This window comes from Setaria viridis, chromosome 1 (genome assembly GCF_005286985.2).
Source record: "Setaria viridis chromosome 1, Setaria_viridis_v4.0, whole genome shotgun sequence".
In the NCBI taxonomy this organism is placed as follows: Eukaryota; Viridiplantae; Streptophyta; class Magnoliopsida; order Poales; family Poaceae; genus Setaria; species Setaria viridis.
The window spans coordinates 1,548,174-1,573,366 of record NC_048263.2 but is presented as its reverse complement, the minus strand read 5'-3'; the positions used below and the strand labels follow the sequence as shown (position 1 = coordinate 1,573,366).

Genomic DNA, 25,193 nt, shown 5'->3' with positions numbered 1-25,193 from the left:
CTTCCGTCGTCTAGGCCTCCTGTTATTGGGCTTCGCCTGCCGTGCGCGTCGTCAATGCCTCCTCAATATTTCGCCCTCCTATCGTTTGGCCGAAACGGACACCGCCCGCTCCGCCGATGCTTGCCGTCGCCGAGGCGGTCGAGCCATGCGGTCGTCGGCTTCATCGGCGGTGCTCACCGCGATGGATGCTCCGAGCCTCTTCAGATCCCCTCCCAGCTGGTGCTAAGGCTCCTCGATTTGGATTCCCTCTGTTCCTACGCTGCAGCACCTCAGCGGCTGGACGGATCAACGGGACGAGCCTGGGTTAACGCCGGTAGCCGGCGGCTCCTTCGAGCCTAATCCGGTGAGAATTCCTGCTGTCCCTGTCTTCCTCTTTTGTGCTCCAGATATATCCAAGCTTCTTCTACATTTCATATTTCCTGCCTTTCTTTTTTTTTCCTTCTACAGAAAGCACGACCATATCCAAAAGTTATATGCTTGGCTCAACAAGACTACAAAACATTATGTTCACAAAATAATTTTATTCCTCCGAGAGCTACATCGCTAAGTGATCTATACATTTGTCTAGGATTAAAATGACCCCTTGGCAGGGCCGGTCCTAAGATTCGGGAAGTCCGATGCGAAAGTAAAACTCGGAGCCTTTTTAATATAAACATTATAACAAATATATATGAAATGTTACCAATAAATATATATGAAATGTTACCAATAAATAATTAAATGTATCTAAAAATAATATTCATATCAAATTATTTATACATATTATATTATTTTGTAATATTCCTCGATGCAAAGTCACTTAGGAAATTCGATATTTTCTTCTCTTATAGGCCTTTTCTCGACTAATATGTCTCTTGCTTTATTATCAAGATTATCCTAATTTCTTAGATCATAAATATCTAAAGTATAAACTGGTTGCTCATCAACACTAGCAGATTGTGCATGTACACATGATGCATTTACTGTGTTCTCAGATTCACTTACATTGTTATCATCAACGTTGATGTTAACATTTTCTTCCTGATTCCCATTAGTTGGTTCATCCACAACAACTATTGCTAACTTATCTGGGTTTGTCAAAGCGCCCGTATTACTCTCAGAACCCTGATTACTCTTGCAAAATTTACCCATAGCTCATCTCTGTGATTCTATCAACTCATCCACACGTCCTTTTCTTTTCCTTTTCTCGTTACTTGATTCATATTTTGTAGACGACATGATATCCCATAGTACTGAAATTATTATAAATATACAATAGTTATAAATCAGTTAAGATTAAATAACTTATGATAGTGAATTAATAATTAATGGTATGGAGAATTAGGGAATTAGCAATCGAATCACCTAATCACATAAGCGAATTGACGATCTCCTATCTGATTTCCGTCCGTCCGCCGTTCCGCCAAGGGGCGGCGGGCGCGCGATGCGAGCGGGAGAGAGGACCAGCAGTAGGATGAGGTGATAGGGATGAGGGGGTGCGGTAGATGAATTGGACCCTTTTTTAACCACGAAGTGGGTCCACACCTTAATATACTTTTATTGTGAACCATTGTGGACGGGGCAGTAACAAAGACTACCTTTTTCTGGACCCCACCTTAATACTATTTGGAACATAAGCATTACCGTTTTCCTAAAGATTATGTTACCGTTACCGTACCTCTGGGATTTGGGAGCCTTGGAATTTAAGGGTCCGGAGCGGTCGCACACCCTGCACCCCCCTCCCCCCGGCCGGCCCTGCCTCTTAGCCTGGCAAGAATTGCTAAGATAATGTGATAAATATTTTCGTATCTTCGTAGGGGCTAATTCATAAGCCTAACTAGCAACCTTTAGAGTTGGCTGCCTCTTATTAGCTACTGTGGCAGCAACTTAAGTCAGGTTAGCTCCTCTTTATATTTGCTTATGGCCCAAAACACCTACGAATACTCCTGTTTCCATCCAATTTAGTTGCTCTGTATGAATAAAGCTCATCGTTGCGTTTTGATTCTTATTGTTACTTATGACCTGTGTGGCTGTGTCCCTAAACCAAATGAGCTATCTCCATGGACATGCAATTTCCAAACTAGTGAAACTGTAGCTGTATGGAAACAAATCCTACCTGTGATGCACACAGGACACTAAGGGATTGGTGGCTTTTGATCAAGCTTTGAACACCCTAATCACATATCGATACGTGGGATCCGGTAAACTGATGTACTTCTGAGGCGCCAAAGTTTGAACTGTGGCTAGCCGCGCTTGACGTGGACCGGTGGGCGGGGTTGTGGGCATTAACTCACGTGACCTTTGCTCGGATAATGATGTACACGAGGACACAACCCCGGTTTATGCGAGCTCATCAACATGCTTTTGTAGACTACGATGACCATAGTCTTGCGCGGTACACCGTACACCCCATGAACCCGATCTTAAGACCAACCGATAGTAAGTCGAGAACGGACTATCTAACCTAGTTATATCTGATTTAGGAGCTGAAAATCACTGCTGTAATTTTTTTCTTCTTCCGGGCAGACTGTTCGCGTCAAATGGCCATGATGAGGCCTGCACGCGAGCTGGACCAGTTCATTAGTTCTATCGATGGGGGGTGACAAATTGAGGATGCTACTGTTTTCCGCCCATTACCAGTGCTCGAAAGAAACATGGAAACGGCAAGCACAGACGCAGGGAAGCTGTCACACACTCGCTCACACCATCTCACCCGCCGACGGTGCGAAGACGCCGCACCGGCAGACCGGGCACGTCGAGTGGCCGCGCAGCCACACGTCGATGCACATCCCGTGGAACACGTGCAGGCACACCGGCAGCCGCTTCACGAGCTCCCCATCCTCCACCTCGCCCAGGCACACCGCGCACTCTGCCACGAAGCCGTCGACCTCGCCGCCGTGCTCGTACGAACGCGCGACGACGGCCCGAACCCCTTCCACCCGGGCGCTCGCCGTGCACTGCCGCGCCGGCTGCACCTTGGGGAGCGACTCATCGTCGTCGGTGACGCGAGGCACCTGACCGTCAACCAGCGGAAGGACGGCCGCGTCGCCCTCGCCGTCGTCACCCCCGGGCCGCGGCCCGACGATGTGCTCCGGGCAAAATACCATCTGCGCCATGGTGGCGAGGAAAATGGCTGCGAGCAGCACCTCGACGACTTCGACGATGACGACGAGGCCCGGCGTGTTCGGCGCCCTGAGGAGAGCATAGAGGGCCCAGGCGGCGAGGCTGAGCCATATCGCCCTGAAGCGTGCGACCCTGCTGCCGTCGTTCCACCTCAACACCATTTCTGACCATACACAACTAGAACTTGGTATCGTTGAAGCTGGTGCTATGCAGTGCAGCATTATAAATGGGATGTCCGGCCTAGTGCAGCACGCCGTTTTGTGTTTTTCTATCTAACAACCACACCGTTGTTTTGTTCGCTGCAAACGAAGAACGAGGATTTCCTTTTCTCTATTTTTAAAGTGTGTGGAATTGTAAGGCTGGGATTTGGCTAGTTGTTGTTATTGTTGTTGCTTGTGTCTAAGATCCCTTCTACCTCTTGGAGTTTACAGATGCGAGGAAATTGTCACGCTCTCACCGTCTCGGCCAACAATGCGAAGCCCTTACACCGGCAGGTGATTAATTTGCATAAGAAACCATTTACTACTTACCATTTACCGTTGGCTGGATCTCAAAGAACGTCTATCCGAACAGCTGAAAAAACGCAGCAGGCACAAAAACAATTCGAGCAACCGACAGCACGGTGATGCAGAGAATCCCCTCCAAAACCGGCTTCACCAGCTCGTCCCACGGCTGGTCACGGTACACGACGGGCACCGTGCGGAGCTCGGACCTGGCGAAGTGCAGCGGGTCGTCTTCCTCCCTCGTGCTGGCGACGGAGACCTTCGCCGTCTGGCCGATCGGCAGCCACCGCGTCGTTGTCGGCGGGTACTCCACCGTCACCTCTATGGAGCAGTCCATCCCGTCTTCAAGGTCGTCTCTTCTCTCCGACAAGACTCGCCATGGCGCGTGGACGTTCCGGCAGCCGATCAGGTACATTCGCCCATCCACGGGGTTGTACACGCCCTCCACCGACATCACCGGAATCGGACTGAGTAAGTTCCTGGATGCCGTGAACCCCGCGGACACGTTCAGTATCTGCTGATTTTCCACGGCACGGACTCTACGAAGTAGTTCGATCCACGTACTAGACCTGCTACCCTGAAATTGGGGAGAGTAGCTTCCGACGAGGGTGCCGACAGAGAGTATCTCTAGTTCGAAGCAGGGCTCCTCGATCCATTCCGGCACAAACGGCAGCTTCCCCACGCACTGAAATCGGAGACCAAGGTTGTCGGCGAGGTTGGAGAGGCTCACCATGTCATCGACATCGCCGGCGATGTTCGGATAGCTGAGCAGCGACTTGGCAACGAAGCTGTCACGAAATCCAGACGGTACGCTGCGCCGAAGGAGGAGCTCCCGAGCCTGCTCGACTTTGGTGTAGCTGTACGACATGCGCAGCGACGCCGGCGACGCCCCGTAGCGACCAAACCGGGGGTCCACGCGCTGTTGGAACGACAGCGGCGCGTGGCTCCCGTCCATGGCGGTCATCCGTCCGACGAGGAAGCCGCGGCGAGTCATGGAGAACGCCGTCCGGACGGACAGGGTCACGCGGTAGCGGCACGCTTCCTCGCCGACGCCGAGGCAGCCCACCATGCAAGCCCGCCCCGTGGACGCGTTCCACACTCCCTCGCTCGACAGGGTCGCGCCGCTCAGGCCGGTACGCCACGCCGCCGTGGGCTGGTGCTCCCATGGCGGCACGTAGCGGAACACGGCCGCCACCCTCGCCGCCGCCGCCGTGCCGCCAACGCTGGACGTCCACTCGCACTTGAGGCCCTGCATCGCGACGGTGGCGGAACGGGTGAACGCCGTGTCCTCCGTAGCGCTCGTGCCGGGGCGGCCGGTGGTCTCGAACGGCCCGACACGGCTGCAGAACGCGTCGGTCCCCTTGCAGTCCCGGTTTGGAATCACTTCCATCACCAGGTTCAGGCGGTCGGGACCGGATTGGTAGATGACGTCGCAGAGAGAGGCGCCGCTGTTCAGGCTCTCCATGTCCATGGCGTCGCCGTCATGGAAGAGCGGGTCGTCGCTGCACCCAGCGACAGCGACGGTATAGAGCTCCGCATCTTCTGGCTGGAATCGGTAATCGGAGCCGTACCCTAAGGCGAGCTGCGACACCAAGCGGACGGTGTCGAAGTAGGCAGCATCGGACTTGGCGCTCGTGCTCCTCATCTCGCCGCGCACGGCGCGAGTTGTCAGCGTGGCCGCCTTCGGGTACCGTAGCACGAGCAGGATGTTGCCGCTGCCACGGTTCTTGGTCCACTCCCACAGGTCCGTGCAGTTGCTGTCGCAGACGGGGAGGACAGTGTCTCCGACCATGCAGAGCACCCTCTCGCCGCCGGCGCTGCCGTCGTCACCAATCCCCGACGACTTCGTCTCGGTATACACACCTTGGAAATGTATGAGGAGCCTGGCGACCCCTGGCAAAAGCTGGAACTCCGGCGACGCTTGTAGTTCCATGTGCGATGAGCCGTTGTTGCGGGTGATGGTGAGGCTAAGGACCCCGCTGGCGTTGAGGGCGGTCCGGGCCCCTCGCCGTGGCACCATGTCGCTCATCTCCAAGAGCATGAAGGACGCGAGGGGAACCGCTTCAGGCAACTCAGGACCAGCCGCAGCGGCGTCGGCAGAGCTTCCATGTGACGGAAGCAGGGGAGCTTGGCCGGCGTCCTGGCACCAGTCGCCATTTATGAATGATATCCTGTACTTCAGGCTGCCGTCACTGTCAGCGCCATACCTGAGCTCCGCGGCTGAGGAGAGCACGGGCTGGCAGTGCCGCTCGTCGGCGAAGACGGATTTGTCACGATGGATGGGTCCTTTCGACATGCTTGCTTGGAACGACTGGTTGGACGAGACGGCGGCAGAGAGACATGGCAAGAACAAGAAGGCAAGATTCAGCAGCAAGCTGGGGAATATCTTGCTGCTGGCGGCTTCCATGGATGTGGCCTTAGAAGAAACTGTACAATTCAGCAAGGAAATTCCCAGCAGCAATTGCCCATTTTGTGATCCAATTAAGGTGCAGAGTGTTCAAGGAGGCACCATGAGTCCAAAATGTTGAACTGCAGGAGCTACGGATTTCGGCGGTGTTAGTGTTGTGGGGTCGGAGATAGTTGAATGGATGAAAGTCTATAGTTGACCGAGGAGCCTGCCCACATGGGCTCATGTGCTTCAGTATCTGCAGGATCAAACATACTACGCAAAAGGAGCCAGATCGAGATGCTACGGAGGAGACCAGGCACCTACCAGATGGATCGCATGTGCCAAGTTGAATCATGGGGCTAGTGCGAAAGGGCAACTTGTTCCTGATTGTAAAACACTAGTCCATCAACTTGTTCTCGCACGGGCTAATAATTTTAAGAGCGATTGTATTAAAAATTATTTAACAATTAGATCCCTAATTAATAGTTAAAATTGTTTATCTACATCTCTCATTTATTTAATATTTAACATAGATGTATACTTATCTTTATCCAGTTGTGATAGACTTTTAATTAGTAATTACTTTATATATTTTTTCATCCACATTCATACATTTTTCACTTTACATCGCACCTCCATACATTATATTTAATATGAAAATAAAATTAGTATTTTTCATCGCTTCCTCGAATTCATGTATAAACGGTCCACATAGTGACACCTATTATGCATATATACCTCAGCTTAGTATTCCTATATTAACAATAATAGAAATAGATAATTTAGTATCATATATTGATTTGCTTTTTAACATTTTTACGTAATGAACATGCAGATAATTAGATTAAGATTTAGGTATTTACTTTAGGTTATTTTTATTAACGGTATACCTGGGTAATTTAGATACAAATTTAGAAAGATATTTTAAGTTATTTTTAGAAAGATATGTATGGATAATTTAAATAAAAACTATATAGTTACTTTAGATTAATTTTTATAAGGCATATGTAGGTAATTTAGATATAGATTTAGGAGTTTACTTTAGAATATTTTTTAAAATGGTAATGGTGAGTAAGTTTTATAAACTATAATAGACAAATAGCTATGATTATTAGAGTCTACAGATTGGATGTCCGGATGTTTCTGATTTTTGTGAGAATTTCTATTTATCTTTTTACCTAGCGTGTCTCGTGATAATTAATTCGGAGTCTCCAATAAAAAAAATTAGAACACATAGCTAAAAATGAAAATTGTTACATTGAGCTCTCTCTTATTTATTAAATTTTCTAACATAATACTTATATAGATACATACTTATTATCTTCATTGATTATAATAAACTTTCGTTAGTAATTATTCTATAACCTTTTCATCCACAATTATATTTTTTTATTTTGCATCTTAGGTATGCATTTGAATTTGTTTAATGGATCCTAAATTTTAGCTATATTTTTAATATGTAAATATATAATCTTATCATCACTTCCTCTATATATTTATAAATGGTGACACACATCATAGTATATACCTTAATCATTATTTTCTATACTAACAATGTAAGAAATAGACAATAAAGAAACATATATTGATGTACCTTAGGGTATATTTTTAATGAAGGTGAGTTTACATTATATTATTTTCAATAATGTCATACGTGGATAGTTTAGATGCAAATTTAAGGGGTTATTTTGAGTTATTTTTATTAGTGGGGCAATTTAGATTCAAACTATGGGGGTTATTCTAAACTATATTTTTATAATGGCATTAGTGGGTAATTTATATGAAGATTAGAGATTACTTTAATTTATTCTTATAATGGCTGAGGTGGGTAATTTACATAGGGGGTTATTTTTCAGCTATTTTCATAACAACAGAGGTTGGTAATTTTTTAGAAAAAATATAATGAATCTAATGGCTATGATGATTTGAGTCTTTGAATTGATAGCTAAATATTTAGCTTTTTTGAGAGAATTTCTAAGATTTCTCTCTCTTTTTAGAGTGTCCACGTAGGATCCTATATGGCTTCATGTGGAGGCTTCAAAAGAAGCCTCCAATTATTAGCAATCGTAAGATTGAAGAACGAGATAACAGGTGATTTTACTTAAATAGAGACAAATGTGCCCTTCTATGGATTTTTTTTCTTCTGCGGGAAAGGAAAATTCATAATTTTGGGCTGTTGTTTAGTGTGAGAGAATGTTTAATTATCAACAGTGAAATCTCAATGGGTGTTTACAACTAGGAGGAGCTTTGTAAAGGTCTTCTAGTGGGTCCCCAGTTAGCTGAGCTTTGTAAAGGTCTTCTAGTGGGTCCCCAGTTAGCTGACCATCTCAGAAAGTATGATGCGCAACGGAAACACGATTCATGGGTGAAATGTGCAAACTCTGTACAGTAAGAAAACTAGTATATTAGCTGTGATTATGGACTCATGGCTAAGAGCAGGCTTAGACTTATTCATGATTAGTAGGGCTATGGTGTTAGCCGGACTATGGTATGGTTTGGCAACTAGATTGACTCCAGTGGTTGATCTCGGTTGTTTGAATGGAATCCGAGGAGCTGTTGGTCATGGTGTTGGAGCAATCAAATTTAGTAAATGTGTCGCTTTGTGGCTGAGTATAAAAAGGATTTTTTCCATAGAAGGCTTACTCTATACAGTAAGAAAACTAGTATATGGAAGGTTTACTCGGATCCAGGGACGGAGCTAGAAAATATTGTCACTGATATCAGCGGAGAGTACTGACTCCGATAAATTTCATGGATTATATTAATAAAAAATAAATGATGACATAGGCTCTGCTCGCTCCTGGTTTTTGGATGGCTGCAGCTGCGGCTTGCAGGCTTAAACACTCCCTTCCCATCCTATTCAGCTGGTTGGCTGCATTTTTCTGTAGTTCTGTTGTTGGCCATCGCAGCTGAGCTGTAGCGTAGCCCAAAAAATCACTATCAAACATGCAGATATTGTAAGATTACAAGGGCTTATAATAGTGTTTACCTTTTACAATGGAAAAATCTACCGGACGATAGGTCACACCAACGTGTGAGTGCGTGACCTATGCAGCGTACTGCAGCTCAGACGGGAGGGAGGTAGGCTTCGGTAGCCGCACTCCTTTTTTAAGTTTCACCATTAAAAAAGTGTGATAACTTTGTTATGGAGTGTCCGTTTTCAATTCCGTTTGCACCACTACATTTTTTATGATGAGATATATAAAACAAGGTACATGATGCATATGTTTTGGAATACCTTTTTTACTACGGCAACTTATATGAATGTGCGGTAGTTACTTATTTATCAAGTGCGTAGCAACTTATGTAGTTTTTGCTCCAAACAACCCACCTCAAAAGTTGTATCTCGCGACATTTCTTGTGATGTTCTTATTTGATCAAGCAGCAACCCTGTGTAACCACCCTCTGGTGGCATGAACATGTTGTTTACAGATTTGTCCCAATCAACAGAAACAGCAGCCTCCATTGCATTTGCATTGTCAAACACTCCTGTACCATCTGTTGTTGGGGCACAAATGTAGTCGCCATACATTTGAAACTCACCAAGTGACATTGATTGAATAGGGAACCTGCCACCCCTACCCTGCTGCCCCACCTGAAACATGTATTTGTTTTTCACCAAAAACATCAGGGATGCATTCAATCTTCTTGTGGTAACTATGTAGCAAACCACAATTCCTTTTTCGCTGATTTTCTGGATCTGTTTTTTTGGACTTTGTATTCTTCAACAACATATCATGAAGTACTGTTTTTCTGCTACAGTTTTGTGTTTTCAATTTTTAATTTCACACATTAGATAACAGGATAGAGTTTCTTCCTTTTCTATCATATATCATTTTACAGAATAACAGTAAATAAAATAGCAGGAAAGAAATTTTACAATAGATCTGCCACTCAGTTTTTGTTTACAATAGCAGGAAAGAGAAATTACATAGCAGGAATAACCTGAAACAATACTGGTACTCTATACATGTTCAAAAGCGAAATCTGCTATTTTATATCAACTTTTTCTAATAACCAGAAATTGTAGTTTCATGTTGATTTCTAGTACTGGTACTCTATACATGTTCAAAACTGAAATCTGCTGTTTCATATCAACGTTTTCTAATCACCAGAAATTGTAGTTTCATGTTGATTTCATATAGAAATTTTGATTTCCCCACACATTTTCTCAAACTAGGTTCTGCATCCAGAATGGAACACTAATCTACAGTTGTGATTTTGGTTTTCAACAGGAAAAGGAAAGAGAATTGGATCTCGCACACAAAGGAAATAAACTGGATCAACAAGAAGCAGAATCTGGTTTTTTGTGATTAAAGGGGGGAAGCAGGATAAACTGACCTGGGGAAGCAACTGGATCTCATCAGCACCATGCTGCTCTCTCCAGGTCGCCTCTAGCCAAAGCCTCCGCTTCGTTTTTTTGATGCCTTCTTCCATCACGCGATCGTTTCTTTCTTTTTCCTCTTTTCTTGCTTGGTTTGTACCCTGGACTCTGGCTGCCTATTTAAATAGGCAGAGCTGAAACCGTGAGGGGTGGGCAGGAATCTAAAAACTGTTGTTTTTGGCGGGCTAACATCTGTAGTTCCCACTACCTCTGATCATCTGGGCTTTTTTTTTGTTTTAAAGGCCCATCCAAGTTATTTTCTAAAAAAAACTCGGCCCAAAAAAAAGATGGCCCAAAAAGTTGAAAAAATGCAACGGTTCCTGTGTTTTAGAAAAGTGATTCAGGGCATGTTTGGTTCCCACCTGTTAAAGTTTAACATCCATACATCGGATGTTTGGATGCTAATTAGAAGTATTAAATATAGACTAATTATAAAACTAATTGCACAGTTGGAGTGTAATTCGCGAGACGAATCTATTAAGCCTAATTAGTCCATGATTTGATAATGTGGTGCTACAGTAACCATTTGCTAATGGTGGATTAATTAGGCTTAATAGATTCGTCTCGTGAATTAGCACATGGTTCTGCAATTAATTTTATAATTAGCTCATGTTTAGTTCTCCTAATTAGCATCCGAACATATGATGTGACACTGTTAAAGTTTAGCACCTCGTATCCAAACACCCCTTAGAAGAAAGTAAATCTCAATCAATTCTAGTCAGTACAACATCTTAACGGGTCTTCTTTTGAAAAGTGATTGAGAAAGTAATTCTCAATCAATTTCGATGAGCAGACAAAATAGAATAGCTGACTTCCCACCAGCCGTTGGATTTAGCATCCACGGCTAAAAAAAAGTGATTGACAGATTCACAAAAATCAATCGTTTGAGCAATAGACATACACGTAGCATAGGTAAGATCTAACGTTCATTATTATGGATAGTTTAATACTTATTATATTATAAAAATTGTTATTTTAAATGGAATGTTTTTTAAACTTTACGCTAGTGTTAAAAATAAAATTATAGTGATGTTATTTATATATTTTTTAGCATGATACCCTTATGCTACGTATACTACGGGGTGTTTGGATACGAAGCGCTAAACTTTAGCAGGGTCACATCAGATGTTCGGATGCTAATTAGGAGGACAAAATATGAGCTAATTACAAAACTAATTGCACAGATGGAGTCTAATTCGTGAGATGAATCTATTACGGTTAATTAATCCATCAGGGTTACTCATGGACTAATTAGGCTTAATAGATTTGTCTCGCGAATTAGACTCCATCTGTGCAATTAGTTTTGTAATTATCCTATGTTTAATACTTATAATTAGCATCAAACATCTTATGTGACTTTTTTAATTAGCCTATGTTTAATATTTCTAATTAGCATTCAAATATTCGATGTGACAGGTGCTAAACTTTAGCAGGAGTATCCAAACGGGATCTACTTATGTATGCTACTCATACCACATGCGAAGTTTAGCATACAATTAATTTTGACCGTCGGATATTTTTATACTAATTCTTTTCGAACTAGTCTCGTATCGTATATCTCGTAGAAGAGCTCATCTAGTAACGCAGCAACTACTACAGTTTAGGATGTTGTCACGGAGTTCAGAAGGTTGTCAACCCGAACCATCTGGCCCCGGAGGCGGCGCGAAGGCGCTGCACCGGCAGACCGGGCACGTCGGGTGGCCGTGGAGCCACAGGTTGATGCAATGCTGGTGGAACAGATGCCGGCACGCCGGCAGCCGCTTCACCGGCTCCCCGTCCCCCACCTCGCCGAGGCACACCACGCACCGCACCGCCGTGCTGCTGGCGGCAGCGTCGCCGTGCTCGTGTGACCGGACGACCTGATTATCACCAGCGGCGGCGTCCGTCGCCCGTGCGCTCGCCCCGCGGTATCCGGCGAGGCGAGGACGACAACGGCCGGCCGCGGCCGCACTAGCGTGTGCGTCGGCGGGCAGGGAAGGCCGGCACGTCACCAGCAGTAGCCGGCCGGCTGCCGCGGCCAGCACCACGAGGAGCTCAAGTGTGGTGTTGCATGGTGCCTCCGGCGACGCGGCGAGAAGAAGACTGTAGACGGCCCAGGCCGTGAGGGTCATCCACACGGCGCTGATGTAGGCGAGGGCGGCTGGACTACAGTCCATTTCACCACGGCTTGTTTTCGAACAATTTCGACACAAATTGCATCTATCAGCAGCCTTGCTGCAGACCTTCGTAACATTAATAGATTGTTCGTCCTAGTGCAATTCACCGTTTTAATTTGTTCTTGGGCGCTACAAACGAAATAGCATTATTTTGAAGATATTTAGACACCTATTGAGTGGGTATATGCCGTGTGTGTACTTTTAGATGTCCTTCCTTGGAGACAGTTAGCCTTGTTTCTCCCGCTCCCGGTACAACGTATGCTGCTTGGCCCTTCAATTCGGCACTCCCAGTCCCTGTGGCCATTGGACGTGATGATGCTACTAGCTGTCTCGCTCGTTCGGGGCATCCGATATTTACGCTCGTTTGTAGCATGAACCTTGTTGTTCTTGCTTAATTCATCACCTCGTTGCTTTGAGAAATTCGTGTTCCCCTTTCGCTTCCTTTAATTGACATGAAGTTTTGTGGTTTTTTGGGGTGATTTTCATAGCTAATTTCTTTTGTTCACCACATGATGGAGAAAAATTATATATAATCTCTCCGTTTTACAGATCAGTGGAGAACGGAAAAGACTTCACTGCCCCTACTAATTTTAGTTTTCTTATTAATAACATGTGTATGCCGCACCTACACTTTACTAGTATATGAATAGGAGATGACCTTTTCTTCTTCTTTACTAGTATTTTCCACCTCCCCGTCACTTGTTCACACAACTTTTATGCATAACTTATCCATACAATTTCTAAATACAACTTCTCACTGGCAACTTTTTCCGCATATATAACTTATATCAGAAAGATGTCAGTATAGTTTTTCCAAGAGAGGAGCGACTTTGATCATCTCCATGAAGCACGAACTGTTCTTGCAAATTGGCGTATCAATATAAATCCTAAATAAGGTTGCCTCGGCGTCCTATTGGAGGCAACAGGCTTTAGTCAAAAGCAAAGGTAATCAACATTCAACACTTGAGAATAACACATCGTAACATGGCTCCTTAAGGTCAGTCTCAGCGCAAAATTTCTTTTTTTTAAAAAAAATTACTCAGCGCAATTTTGTGCCTGCTAGGTTTCATGGTGATGGAACTTCTCTCACATATGATGAACTATCCTTTTTCCTCATAATGATTTTGCTATATCAACAAAATTACTGATGTGGCATGTTATTTAATGATCATGAAACTCCTTTTTTCTTCACTGAGACTAGCCTACCCTGGAAAGCATGAATGCATTTATAGGGTGCCTTTGGTTAGATTTTTCGAAGTGCTTTGGCTTAAAAAAAAATAAAAGTCAACTAAAAGGGTAACCCCATATCAAGTAACTACAACAAAAGCAGCTTTTCCTCTATACAAATCTCACAGCACATCCTCCCTTGCTTTTATCGGCTGTGAGGGGCAACTTTTCCACGAAATTACCCGCCTGCCATCGGTTACGAGCGTACCCCTTCGATTTCCTTTTCTTTTCTCATCACCTCTCGCTCGCGCCCCTCCGCCGCGCCCAGCCATGCCCCTCCCCTCCCCCGCGCCTGGCCAGCGCCCCTCCCCGGACCCCTCCTTTCCCGGTGTTGGCGCCCCTCCTCGGCCCCCCTCCTCTCCCGGCCAACGGGAGCAACGCCCCTCTCCGGGCCCCTCCTCTTCTCTGACCAGTGACGGTTGCGCCCCTCCTCGGGCCCCTCCTCCTCCTCCTCCACTAGCGATTTGAACACCCAGTTGCACCGGCCGCCATCGCCGAGAAAGCTTGAGCTGATCTGCTCCACGATGGATGGCAACGACCTCCGCAAGCACACACCGAGCACGGGAGAGCTCAAGGAGCGGGCACCTTGATGCGGCGCTCCTGGTGGCCCCAATCCTCTCCAAGGCGGCACCCAAGATCGAGCGAGGGAGACACGAATGGGAAAGAGGGAGATAAGAGCATCTCCAACCGGGGCTTTGAGTTTTTGCGTGCTCGATTTTTGCCTGCGAGAGTGAGATTGGTGCTGCTTGCTCGTCGGCAGATGGGAGTTTGCGGCTTGCTGTGAGTAATTGTTTTTTTCAATGCCAATTGTTATTTGGTTTGATTTTCCAATACAGGAAAATGTGTGGATATTAGAATCTGAAAAATAAACATTAAAAATAGATGTGAAAAAAAGAGAAAATGAGATAGAAACACCTTAACTGGACCATATATTAACGGAGGATGCAAAACGAAAAAAAATTAAGTTTTTCTTTCTAAACTGATCATTTATATGCGAATTTGTAAACAACGTAATGTTTTATGATGAATTTGCATATCATCTCAGACCTTCAGGGGTATCACAGACATTTCATACCAAACCTACAGTTCTATTTCAACCAAATAACTTTCAGCTTTTCCACAACACACAGTTCACAACAGCTTTTCTACAACTCACAGCTCACAACAATTTTTTCACGAGTTAGAGACTAACCAAACAGACTCATAGTTTACACCTCTCAATCTCGTACATCCGTATGTGATCCACAAGCTCTTAATTCAGGCGTGACGCCGGCCCAAACCATAGCCCGATACCGGGTTGTTGGCCCGGGAGCATAATGTTGGCCCGTGCTGGGATCACCAGCCCGGGCTGCACATGGACTGCTTCGACGCTCACCAAGAACTCCGGCGGCCGTTCCGGCAGAACGCCGCTCCGGCAGACCGGGCACGTGGCATGCGCGCGCAGCCACTGGTCGACGCACTCGCGGTGGAACACGTGGTGGCACGCCGGCAGCCGCCGCACCGTCTCCCCCTTCTCGACATCACCCAGGCACACCGCGCAGTCCACGGCGCCGTCTCCGTGCTCGTAGCTCGGGATCCGGTCCGTCGCCAGGGCGGCCTGCATCTCCAGGCGGACCATCACCGGCAGCTCGGGTTGCCGGAGATCGTTCGATAACTCCCTCGTCGACTCTAAGCCACCGCCGCCGCCGCTGTCGTCCTGCTGCTGGCCGCCGGACGCCGTTGCCGAGAACCAGCGCGGCCAGGGCGGGCGGTTGAGGTCGGCGTAGAAGCGGCAGCAGAGGATGGAGCTGACGGTGGCGCAGAAGACGGCGAACATGGCGAAGAACGTGGCGGCGCCGGAGTGCGGGCGCCTAAGGAGGTGGACGACGGCCACGGGCGCGGTGACGAACCCCGTGACCAAGACGGCGTGCGCGACGATGAAGTTGCAGCTCCACCGGTAGCAGGTGTCCGGCTCGTCGGACTCGGACATGCCCGCGCGCCGCCGCGCCGCGCCGCGCCGGTGCCGTGCCGAAGCGTCAAGCTTGGCGCAGCTCAAACGGTGGGAGCGGCCTCAGGTGAGTCGAAAACTTGTTAGCTCTTCACCCGTACGGACGGGCGGATACGTGGATAATTTTGTTATAAAGGTGCGCGCGGCAAATAATTGATGGAGTTGTTTGCATTGGTAGGTGGATGTGGCATCTGAATATCCGATGCACGTCCTTTAGTTCCCCTTGCTCTTTTTAATCATTCTGGATGCAGGAAGTAGCTGTCGCAATGGCCTGTTGCTCGACGTTTAAATTTTAAAAGGCCGTGTACTTATCAAGTTTAGTTTGTTTATACAGAAGGCACACAAACTGCTTACGTCTGTGATTGATTGTACGTGGCTTCTATGTTTAGTAGTCCGTCGTTGACCTTCACGTACACATAACTTGTACGGGTGATCTATTGTCAAGAGAGCTGAAGAGTGAGATTTGTATACTCGCCAATGGTTGTAGAAGTTACCGCATCTTGGCTGCCATGCTACCATGGTTCGAGAACATTAATATCGTTGCAATGGTTTGAGAATATTAACATGACAGATGATGCGGCACTATTGCATAGCACCTCATCTATATGCCGGCGCGAAAACCTCCTTCACATCGGTTGATAGACCGGCACCACGAAGCTGATACAAATGAGGCTGATTATTCGTGACGGCGTTGAAGCCGGTACGAATGACGAATTATACGTGTCAGTGTGATATCCCACCGGCACGGATATTAAAAGTAGACACATCACTCGGACACATAATCTCTTTCAAGTTCCAATGTCTGAGCAGGCTATTAGTCAATTTCGCTGAGTGAGTGATATCCTGGATAACCTACATATGGCTACATCTGAATGCTGGGACCATAAAGACACTTGGTCGTACATTTGGGTCTTTCAATTCTTCTCTTGAGCAAAAGTTTATAAGGTTATGGCAGGACACTCAAATGTCCCTCAGCCATCCAAGCAGACAAGTAAATCTTCATATGCCTACAACACTAAACCTAGTATTCTTTTGCCATTCTTCATGCATGGAGGTTATTATTCTATCTACTAGCCTGGAGCATTTGAACTACCCAGAATAACTTCATCTAATCATCTTCAACAATCAAACAGCAAACCTAATGGCTGTGTGAAATCCAAGTTCAACCATGAATTTGCCTTTCTTAAGCATACTAGAGCAAATAAGAGCTACTTTCCCTTTTTTGGGAGATTGGCTAAACAGCTTACAGTGAGTCTTTTCTGTTTCTTCGTTTTGTTTTTGCTGTAAGTAACTTTCTTTTTACCTTTAATATTTTATAACCAGCAGGGGCTTTTGCCCTTCCATTCTTTCAAAGAAAAAAAAAAGTGCGCACGCTCGCGACACAAGTAGTTTTGGAGGCTGACGAAGTGACGATACATGGCCCACTTGGGGGCAGTACGCTACTGAAACATGAAAGCATATACCTTTGACACATGGTTTTGGTAAAGAAAAATGATTAATACTTCAAATCGATATTTTTGAGAGGCAACTTGTAATGATCATTAATATTATCTGCACATCGATTTCATATACTTATATAAGAGATAAGAGGATAATGACTGACTGTCAGGACTCAGGAAGAGTTTATTTAAGCTCTTGGAGCTTGCAAGTAGTTGGAAACTTGGAATATTTGTCGAATTCTGAATGTTTGTTTTTGCGATAAACAAGATGTTTGAATCATAAAAAAAGATTCCTACATCGTGCATTAGGATACTCTTACGGTCGTACCTTCATTCCCGGTTCTTTAGAATAAGCTCTCCCCTGATATCATCTGAGGGATTAACATGGCATGATGTTCAAAACAAATCCTTTTGTATATTTGTTGACTTCCATGTCACTTCACTAATTCCAAATATAATCACAGGGTCTGAATTTTCGTTCACTTTTCCTAAAGTTATCCAAACAATGTAGTTTTCATCAGTTTGTCAATGTTTTCTTTCTAAAAAAATGTGTTATATATTATGTTCTAGTACAATTCTTTTGAGTAGTTAGCCATGTCATTCAACATGGTGTTATCTAGTAGCAAAACCTTAAAATAGAAAGAGTATAATGCAATTTGACAAGCCAAGTATCATGCGTTCGGCGAGGTCTGATGATGATGGTGCTGGACTGAACATAAGGTTAGCAGTAAGATGAAAGCTTCCAAGAACGTGAAAGAACGTGGAACAGTTGATCAGTGTTCTTTGAAACATTTGTTACATCATGCATCATTCACATTTCATTTTGCCAGGTTTGTTACCCTGTGCATCAGTTCTTTTTCAGGAGTCAGCATATGCGCATATGGTACCACTTCTTTGAATATCTGATCAATACCAACTGCACATTTCATGATACAAGTAATACAACATTTGGCCATAATGCTTCTCAAAAAGATAACCTTATACACACAGTTGCACTGGCGGATCACCAGTTGCACTTAGATCTAATTACTTTTGAACTGCGGTAGGATTAGATGCAAAAACTAGAAAAGGAAAGGGGCTCTTAAGCAAAACCGACATGGCTAACCAGCAGTTGACCGGTACGCTGACCGGTTGACTTCAGTCAGATCCAATCCGAGCTGTTGGCTCTCGATTGGTGGCTGGCGGCTGCGGTGGTGCTCGAGCGGCGGCGCTCAAGGAATCGAGCGTAACTCAAGCAGCGATACACGATTTTCAATGGGGTTGGCTCGAGGCAGAGCTGGGGGCCCGGCGAACTGATCTAGGTCTTTGGAGCGGCGGTTGGAGCAGTGACGGAGGTGCGCGGCACAGCGAAGCAGCTCGGCGATGGACTGACAACTCCGCCGAGCTCTAGCGGGCAAAGACGGGCACCAGAGCGCGCAGGAAGACCACCGGCAGGTTCCCTACCTCCTTACCAAGCTTCAGGTGTTGCTCTTGTCGATGAGAAGGCGGTGGCGGAAGAGATCGAGCGCGGCAGCCTGGCAGCTAGGGTTGAGCTCTAGTGGCAGCGCTGGGGCTTGAAGGCGATAGGCGCTAGGGTTTTGGTGAAGTTGGGGGGTGCAGCAGCTTGGGTTTATAGGCCGCAAGATTGGCCTTGGCATGCGGGCCCAAGGCTGGAGGCGGGTGGACACGGAGCGGGGGTGGCACGGACTCGACCTCGAGTCCGGCTCGGGTGCAACGCAAGGACGGGGATGACAGGCAAGACCCGGCGGTCAGCGGGTGCGGCGGAAGGTGTAGAGCGGTGGGGCACCTTCAGCTGGCAGGCTAGCGCGGGAAGATGGGTCGACTGCTGGGCCGCTACGCTATTAAGAAGCTGGGTCGAAACAAGGAGCGGGCCAAAAGGAGAAAGAAGAAAGAAGAAAGAGAAAAAGATTTCCTATTATTTAAAAGACAACAAACATAATTCAAACTTGAGTTCAAACACAAATTCGAACTCAACACTCCAAGAGAAAATGAACAAGCATGAATGCAGCAATGAATTCAAAAAGACTTAAATGCCTAATAAATTAAATGCAACCTTAGAAAATCCTTAAGTCCTTATACACAAGCAATTAAATTCTAGAAATTTCTTACAAATTTTATGAATTTGCAAAAGTTGAAAAATTAGGGTGTTACACTTCTATCCTCGCATCAGCTCTCTGCTCCATAGGAATCGATAGGCCAGTGTTGTTGGAGAGGCTTAGTGCATCAGATTCAATATCTTATGCAAACAGAGTTCTCATCCTGCATCATCATGCTATGTAATAGATCTTGTAATAAGGTAGTGTTAGGAAATGAGGCAATAATTGACGAAAGTATTCGCCTAAACGCATGTAGATTGTAAAACAGAGGGTATGTCTGTAGTTTAGGGCCTAGTCTCTCAATTAAACCTAACATCATAAAAAAGGTAGAAGCAGTGAATTCAAACTGAAGTTAAAACATGTTTACATACTTAAACACACGTTAAGACGGTGATGTAGGCAATAAGAGACATGCTTATGTGGGATATTTAGGCGTGGGCAGGAAAATATTGGGCCACAAACACGTGTTGGGGGAAAAAATATGAGTCTAGAGTATTAGGTATACGGTTGTTATGTGTTCCGTGAGAATATTATCATCACGAGATGTCTACCTTGCACCTGAGTATTTTGCCTCCCTCCTGCACTCGAAGTTTGGACCATTGGCTCTTCATCAAACTCCCATCCAAAGGTTCCCCTTCTTTCTTCTTCCTCCAGTCTTGTTCTTCCTCCATCCTTCTTCTACCTCCAACCATGGTGCCAAAGACAAGCTCTAGCCATCCAGCGCCCTTGCCCCATCCTCCTCCTCCCATCTCCGGTGGCTCCCACCGCCGGAGCCGCTGCCACTCCCCACCGCTACTCTAACATGTCGAAGTGACTTCCCCTACCCCAACCCTTCCCACCGGTTATCCTCCACCACCCCAGCCAACAGCGCCATTGCCACCTTGCCGGCCCGCCCACAAACCGCCACCATCGCCAGGCCGACCTTCCTCCCTTGAACTTCCTTCTAAACCTCCAAATCTCTGAATTCCCAACCCCAATCCCAAACCCTAACCCCAAAATCCCCAAATCCCCTAACCATACCCCGTCGGTGAGATTCACCGGAGTTGGAGAACAGAGTGAAGATGGAGGAAGAAAAAATTCGAGTGTGAGAGAGGGAAGAAATGCTCGGGCACAATATAGCTTTTCCCTATCATTATGTGTTATGCTTCTTTCCAGCTGTGCCTCTAAATTGCCATTTTGGGACACGGAGAGGGGACGATCTCAGAAGTTCCCAGAGGAATTCAGCATCTGAAGACTGGAGAGCACAGACGAGCCACCGTGCGGCGGCAACCATGGACAGGTGTGTTGCTGCTTGTTCAACGTGATCATGCTAGACGTCGTCAACGTGGTGGTGTTGTTCATCAGCACTGGCGATACGAGCTTCGCGTAGGCCTCCTAATTGGAAATTAATCCAACTCTAACCCACACCAATCCACATCAAGTTAATTTATTTTTTCAACCTACCTCGCCTCATATTTATATCATCTAAACCCAAGCCAATCCACCCTACTAGTTGATAGAACCCATGGATTTGCTATATAAGCCTATGGGCTCATATAAAAATTGCGTACATATTTGAAATAAAAGTTAAACCAACATGTGGATCCTACATCAAGAGCCGGACCCTTGAACTAAAATGTCACTTTCGCACCTTAAAATTTATCGAAATTGATCGAAATTTATTGGAGATGACTCAGTCTGACTATCCGTTACTTTGTGCAAAATAGTATGGCTAAACATACATGTGGACCTAGTGTCGAGAGCCGAACCCTGGAATTAAAACCTCAGTTCACACCTTAAAATTTTAGCGAAATTGATCAAAATCTATTGGAGATGATTCAATTTAACTTCCCGCTACTTTGTACAAAATAGTATGGCTAAACACACATGTGGACGTCAAGAACTGGACCCTGGAATTAAAACCTCGCGTTCACACCTTAAAATTCTAGCGAAATTGATCGAAATTTGTTGGAGATGACTCAATTTAATTATCCACTACTTTGTGCAAAATAGTATGGCTGGACATACATGTGGGCCCCACATCAAGAGTCAGATCCTTGAATTGTTTTGTGAATCAAACCAATGCAACCCACTCTAAACCACTCCTAAATCATTTTCTCTTGGAAAGAATCCAAACCAAACCAAACCATTTGATAAATCAGCCTATTGGTAACAAATCTAAACAACTTCCAAAAGAAAACCAACCCATTAAAAGTATCTTACTATTACTAATTGGAGACTCCTTTTGAAACCTCCACATGAAGCCACCTAGGATCCTAGGTGGACACTGTAGAAAAGAGAGAAATCATAAAAATTCTCTCTCTCAAAAAAAGAAAAATATCTAGCCATCAATTCATAGACTCAAATCATCTTACCCATTGGATCTATTATGTTTTTTACATGAATTACCCACCTCTACCATTATGAAAATAACTTAAAATAACCCCTAAATTTATGTCTAAATTACCCACTCTACCATTATAAAAAAATAAATTAAAGTAGAGGTAATTCCTTATTTGACACCGGACGATGAGTTAATTCTTTTCTTGAGTCTGAAAAGTTTTTTCTTCCTAATATGTGTTGACGCTCGTTATTGACTCTTTTTACCCGTTTTTATTTTCAATAATGATATTAATTTAATATCTAAACTATTGATCATACCTAATAAACCATGCATTTTCACATATGCAATATAATTTGGAGGATATCCTGTTTTTGCAGGAAATTGGACTTAGTGGAGCAAATTTGGATAAAACCCTGAACAAGCAACGAACCAGAGGAAGACGAAGGCTAACGGACCTAGGAAGGGCCTAGGCTGATAAGCCTCAGGAGGCCCAGGCCGATCGACCTAGGATCCTTAGACCCTCTCTCGTGCTCGTTTATTTGGCAAGCAATCTTCCAAGATGACTTAAGGGCTAAGTTTGCAAGGATATGGTAAGATAAGTTCAGGATCAAAGAGGGTCAAGCAGAGATTTGGAAAGTTATCAAAAATCAATCTCATCCCGAAGTTATCGACGTGCCAGTCCCACATGCAAGTGAAAAGAAGACTCCAGAATATCTGGGAAGACTTGGAGATGAAGGGAGGCGCAAGTGGGCAAAAGGAAGGCCCAAGCCAATCGGCGTGGACCTACCCAGGCCGATCGACCTAGTGTGTTGCTTCACTCCCTCGCCTTCCAATTTCTGCCACGGGTTCTCCAGACTATAAATACCCCGATTCTCCATCGACCAACACATCAAAGAAGACATATTCAACGCACAGTAGCAGAGAAGCAGAAGGAGCTTGAGGGACACCACTTCGGAGAGCCGAGGGTCATGCAGTTGTCTAGGGATTAGTGTAGCTAAGCCCTGGCCGGTGTGATCACCTTGTGAGGAAGATCCACATCGGAGTTCTGGAGCTAGGAACATCAAGGTCAAGGTAGGATCCCGGTGGTGATCTTGTGATGTAGAATCATTCATGGTGAAGTAATAGATCTGTTCTTTTTATTAGCGATCTAAGTATCTCCTTCTATGGTTTTATGCTCTTTCAGATTTGCTTGATTTTCAATCTATGATCGATGATAGATTTCTTAGGATGTTTATGTGGTTGTGGTGATCGGATTTGCATGCCTGATCTACCGATGAGTATAACATGTTCTTGTAATCGTGCCTTTAGATTTCCTATGCTGATAGAGAGGATCGTGATGAGGTCTTTCTTGTGTAAGATAGGGTTTTCGGGAGCCTGACCGGAGGTGTAGATTTAAAGATGCTTTTCACTAAGATTATATCTATGTTGCTTTGCTATCCATGCTCAGAATTACAACATATGCATAGTTTAGGTTCCTCTAGATTGGTTACCTGTGCTCTATCTGTTATCTATCTATATATACTTAGTAGATTGGATCTGAATCACTCATCAACACCAAGTTCATACTAACAATGCTAGTTGAAATAGATCTTGTATTATCAGGTCCACGGATTGATAAACCTTTGGGGAATACTGTGAGAGAAGAGCTACAACTAATCCGTGTGATTGCGGTTCACAATTGGCGTGCTAACTGCCATCAACAATATGACACCAACTTCTAACTTTCATTCATTATTTGATATTTTCCGTCACTTGTGTTAGTTAAGTGAGGTGAAACGATCTCCAAAAAATTATGAAACTTTTTACAGTGATACAACAAATGAATATAAACCCATATTTATTAAAAAGACACACATACCTTTACGGTTTTAAAATTAAAATTCACCAACTTAGGCTACCTTTATAAATTATCTGAATTTTTATGGTACCAAAATACTTTTAAAAATTATAAGAAAATAACTAATATTTCTACATTGATGTTGGAACTTACTAGATTATTTCCAAGCAAAACTTACAAAGAGAATTGTGAAGAACTGTAAATTTAGGAAAATTTCAAAGAACCTTGTAATTCTCTATGTAACTTATGATAAAAACTAATTTTATAAATGACTACATCTCATGTAAGGAATATTAGTTGTTTTTTCAAATTTTGTGGAAAGTATTTTGGTGCCACAAAGATTAAAATATTCTTCCAAAATAGTCAAATTTGGTGAATTTTAATTTGAAAATGGCAAAGGTACATGTGCATTTTTAAGCAAAATGGACTCATCTTCATTTGTTCTATTATTAAAAAAAGTTTCATGAATTTTGGAGTTGATTTGATGGTTATTTTGTTAGCGTATTTGACAAAAGTGATAAAAATATCAAATAAGGAATAAAAGATAGAACTCATTGTCATATAAGTGAGGGGAAGTTTTTCAGTGTAAAGAAAGGAATTTAGTCATCTTCTAATGTCAAATAACGAATTTTCTCATTAAAGTAACCCCTAATCTTTATCTCAATTACCCACCTATACCATTATAAAGAATAATTTCAAATAACCCCTTACATTTACATCTAAATTGCCCGCATTGCCAAGGCCAAGGCTCGACCCATGAGCAGGCGAGCTACCCCTAAGCACGCCGCCACTCTCGAAGCTCTGGCGCGCTGCTCGGGGCTGCACCCGCAGCTGCACCCACACGGTGGCGGCGCGTTCCCCGCTGCCAGCGGCCAGGACGAGCAGGGGTCGCGGCGCCGCAGTCACTGGAGAGGAAACCGTGCCGAAGACGCGTGGGCCCAGGTGGTGCAGTAGGACAGATCTAGTGGTGAGGGAGCTCATTGTGGGGGTGGATGGCGAGCGGCTGGGGGAGAAGAGCAACACAGCTGGAATTTGTGGGCGCGGGTAGGTGTCGCTGCGGGCTGGCCAGCACGATGCGTCTCCACTGGCATGCGAGGGTCCACCGCGGCCGCCGCCCACGCGCACGGCCACCTGTCGTAGCCGCCGTCCGCCCATGTTGGCCAAAGCCTGGGCCTCGTGCGCTCGCACAGGGCGTGACGGCCGCCCGTGGCCTCGGCCCTCGTCCGCTCACGTAGGGCCTCGCCGCGCTGGCCGTCGCCGCCGTTCGCTCACGCTGACCTCGGCCTCCGGCCCCTTCCACTTGCGCAGGGCACGGCGGCCGCCGCTGGCTGTCCGCTCTAGAAGGGCAGCGGGCACGGCCGCCGTTCACCCTCGGAGGGCCACCGCTGCTACCGGCCGCCTTGACGGCAAGCCCTGTCCTGCTACTCCAGCGTTGGAGAGACTGAGAGAGCTAGGGAAGAAGAGGAGGAAACAATGGAGAAAGAGAGGGTGAGGTCCCACCTAGTGCCATGTCAGCGGGCACGTAGATGTTTAATTCAAGCAAACATGATTTGGACCTCAAGTGAACTGATTAGCAAGTTCGGGGATTGAAATGTGCATTTTAGGAGTTCGAGGTCCTGGATGATACTCACTGCCAAGTTCATGTACCGTTGGGGTATTTTATAAAAACCTTTCTTTCTACGAGCCTGCATTACTTATATTCTGGATATAAAATATTTTTCTCATAAACATAATATAATTTTATTCCAGA

The 25,193-nt window shown here is 45.3% G+C and overlaps 2 protein-coding genes across 2 annotated transcripts; both read right to left on the bottom strand.

Annotated features, from left to right (window-relative positions):
• Positions 1-3,604: 3,604 nt before the first annotated feature.
• LOC117847097 (uncharacterized) lies at positions 3,605-6,534 on the bottom strand. Its single transcript, XM_034728259.2, has one exon. It carries the CDS (start codon positions 6,010-6,012, stop codon positions 3,664-3,666), a length of 2,349 nt encoding a protein of 782 aa, XP_034584150.2. The 5' UTR covers positions 6,013-6,534; the 3' UTR covers positions 3,605-3,663.
• An 8,294-nt stretch (positions 6,535-14,828) lies between these two features.
• Positions 14,829-15,926, bottom strand: LOC117867014 (RING-H2 finger protein ATL34). Its single transcript, XM_034751327.2, has one exon. It carries the CDS (start codon positions 15,728-15,730, stop codon positions 15,014-15,016), a length of 717 nt encoding a protein of 238 aa, XP_034607218.1. The 5' UTR covers positions 15,731-15,926; the 3' UTR covers positions 14,829-15,013.
• Positions 15,927-25,193: the final 9,267 nt, after the last annotated feature.

Excerpts from the sequence above, each read along its gene's own strand:
- LOC117847097 (XM_034728259.2), bottom strand. The coding sequence starts at position 6,012 with ATGGAAGCCGCCAGCAGCAAGATATTCCCCAGCTTGCTGCTGAATCTT.
- LOC117867014 (XM_034751327.2), bottom strand. The coding sequence starts at position 15,730 with ATGTCCGAGTCCGACGAGCCGGACACCTGCTACCGGTGGAGCTGCAAC.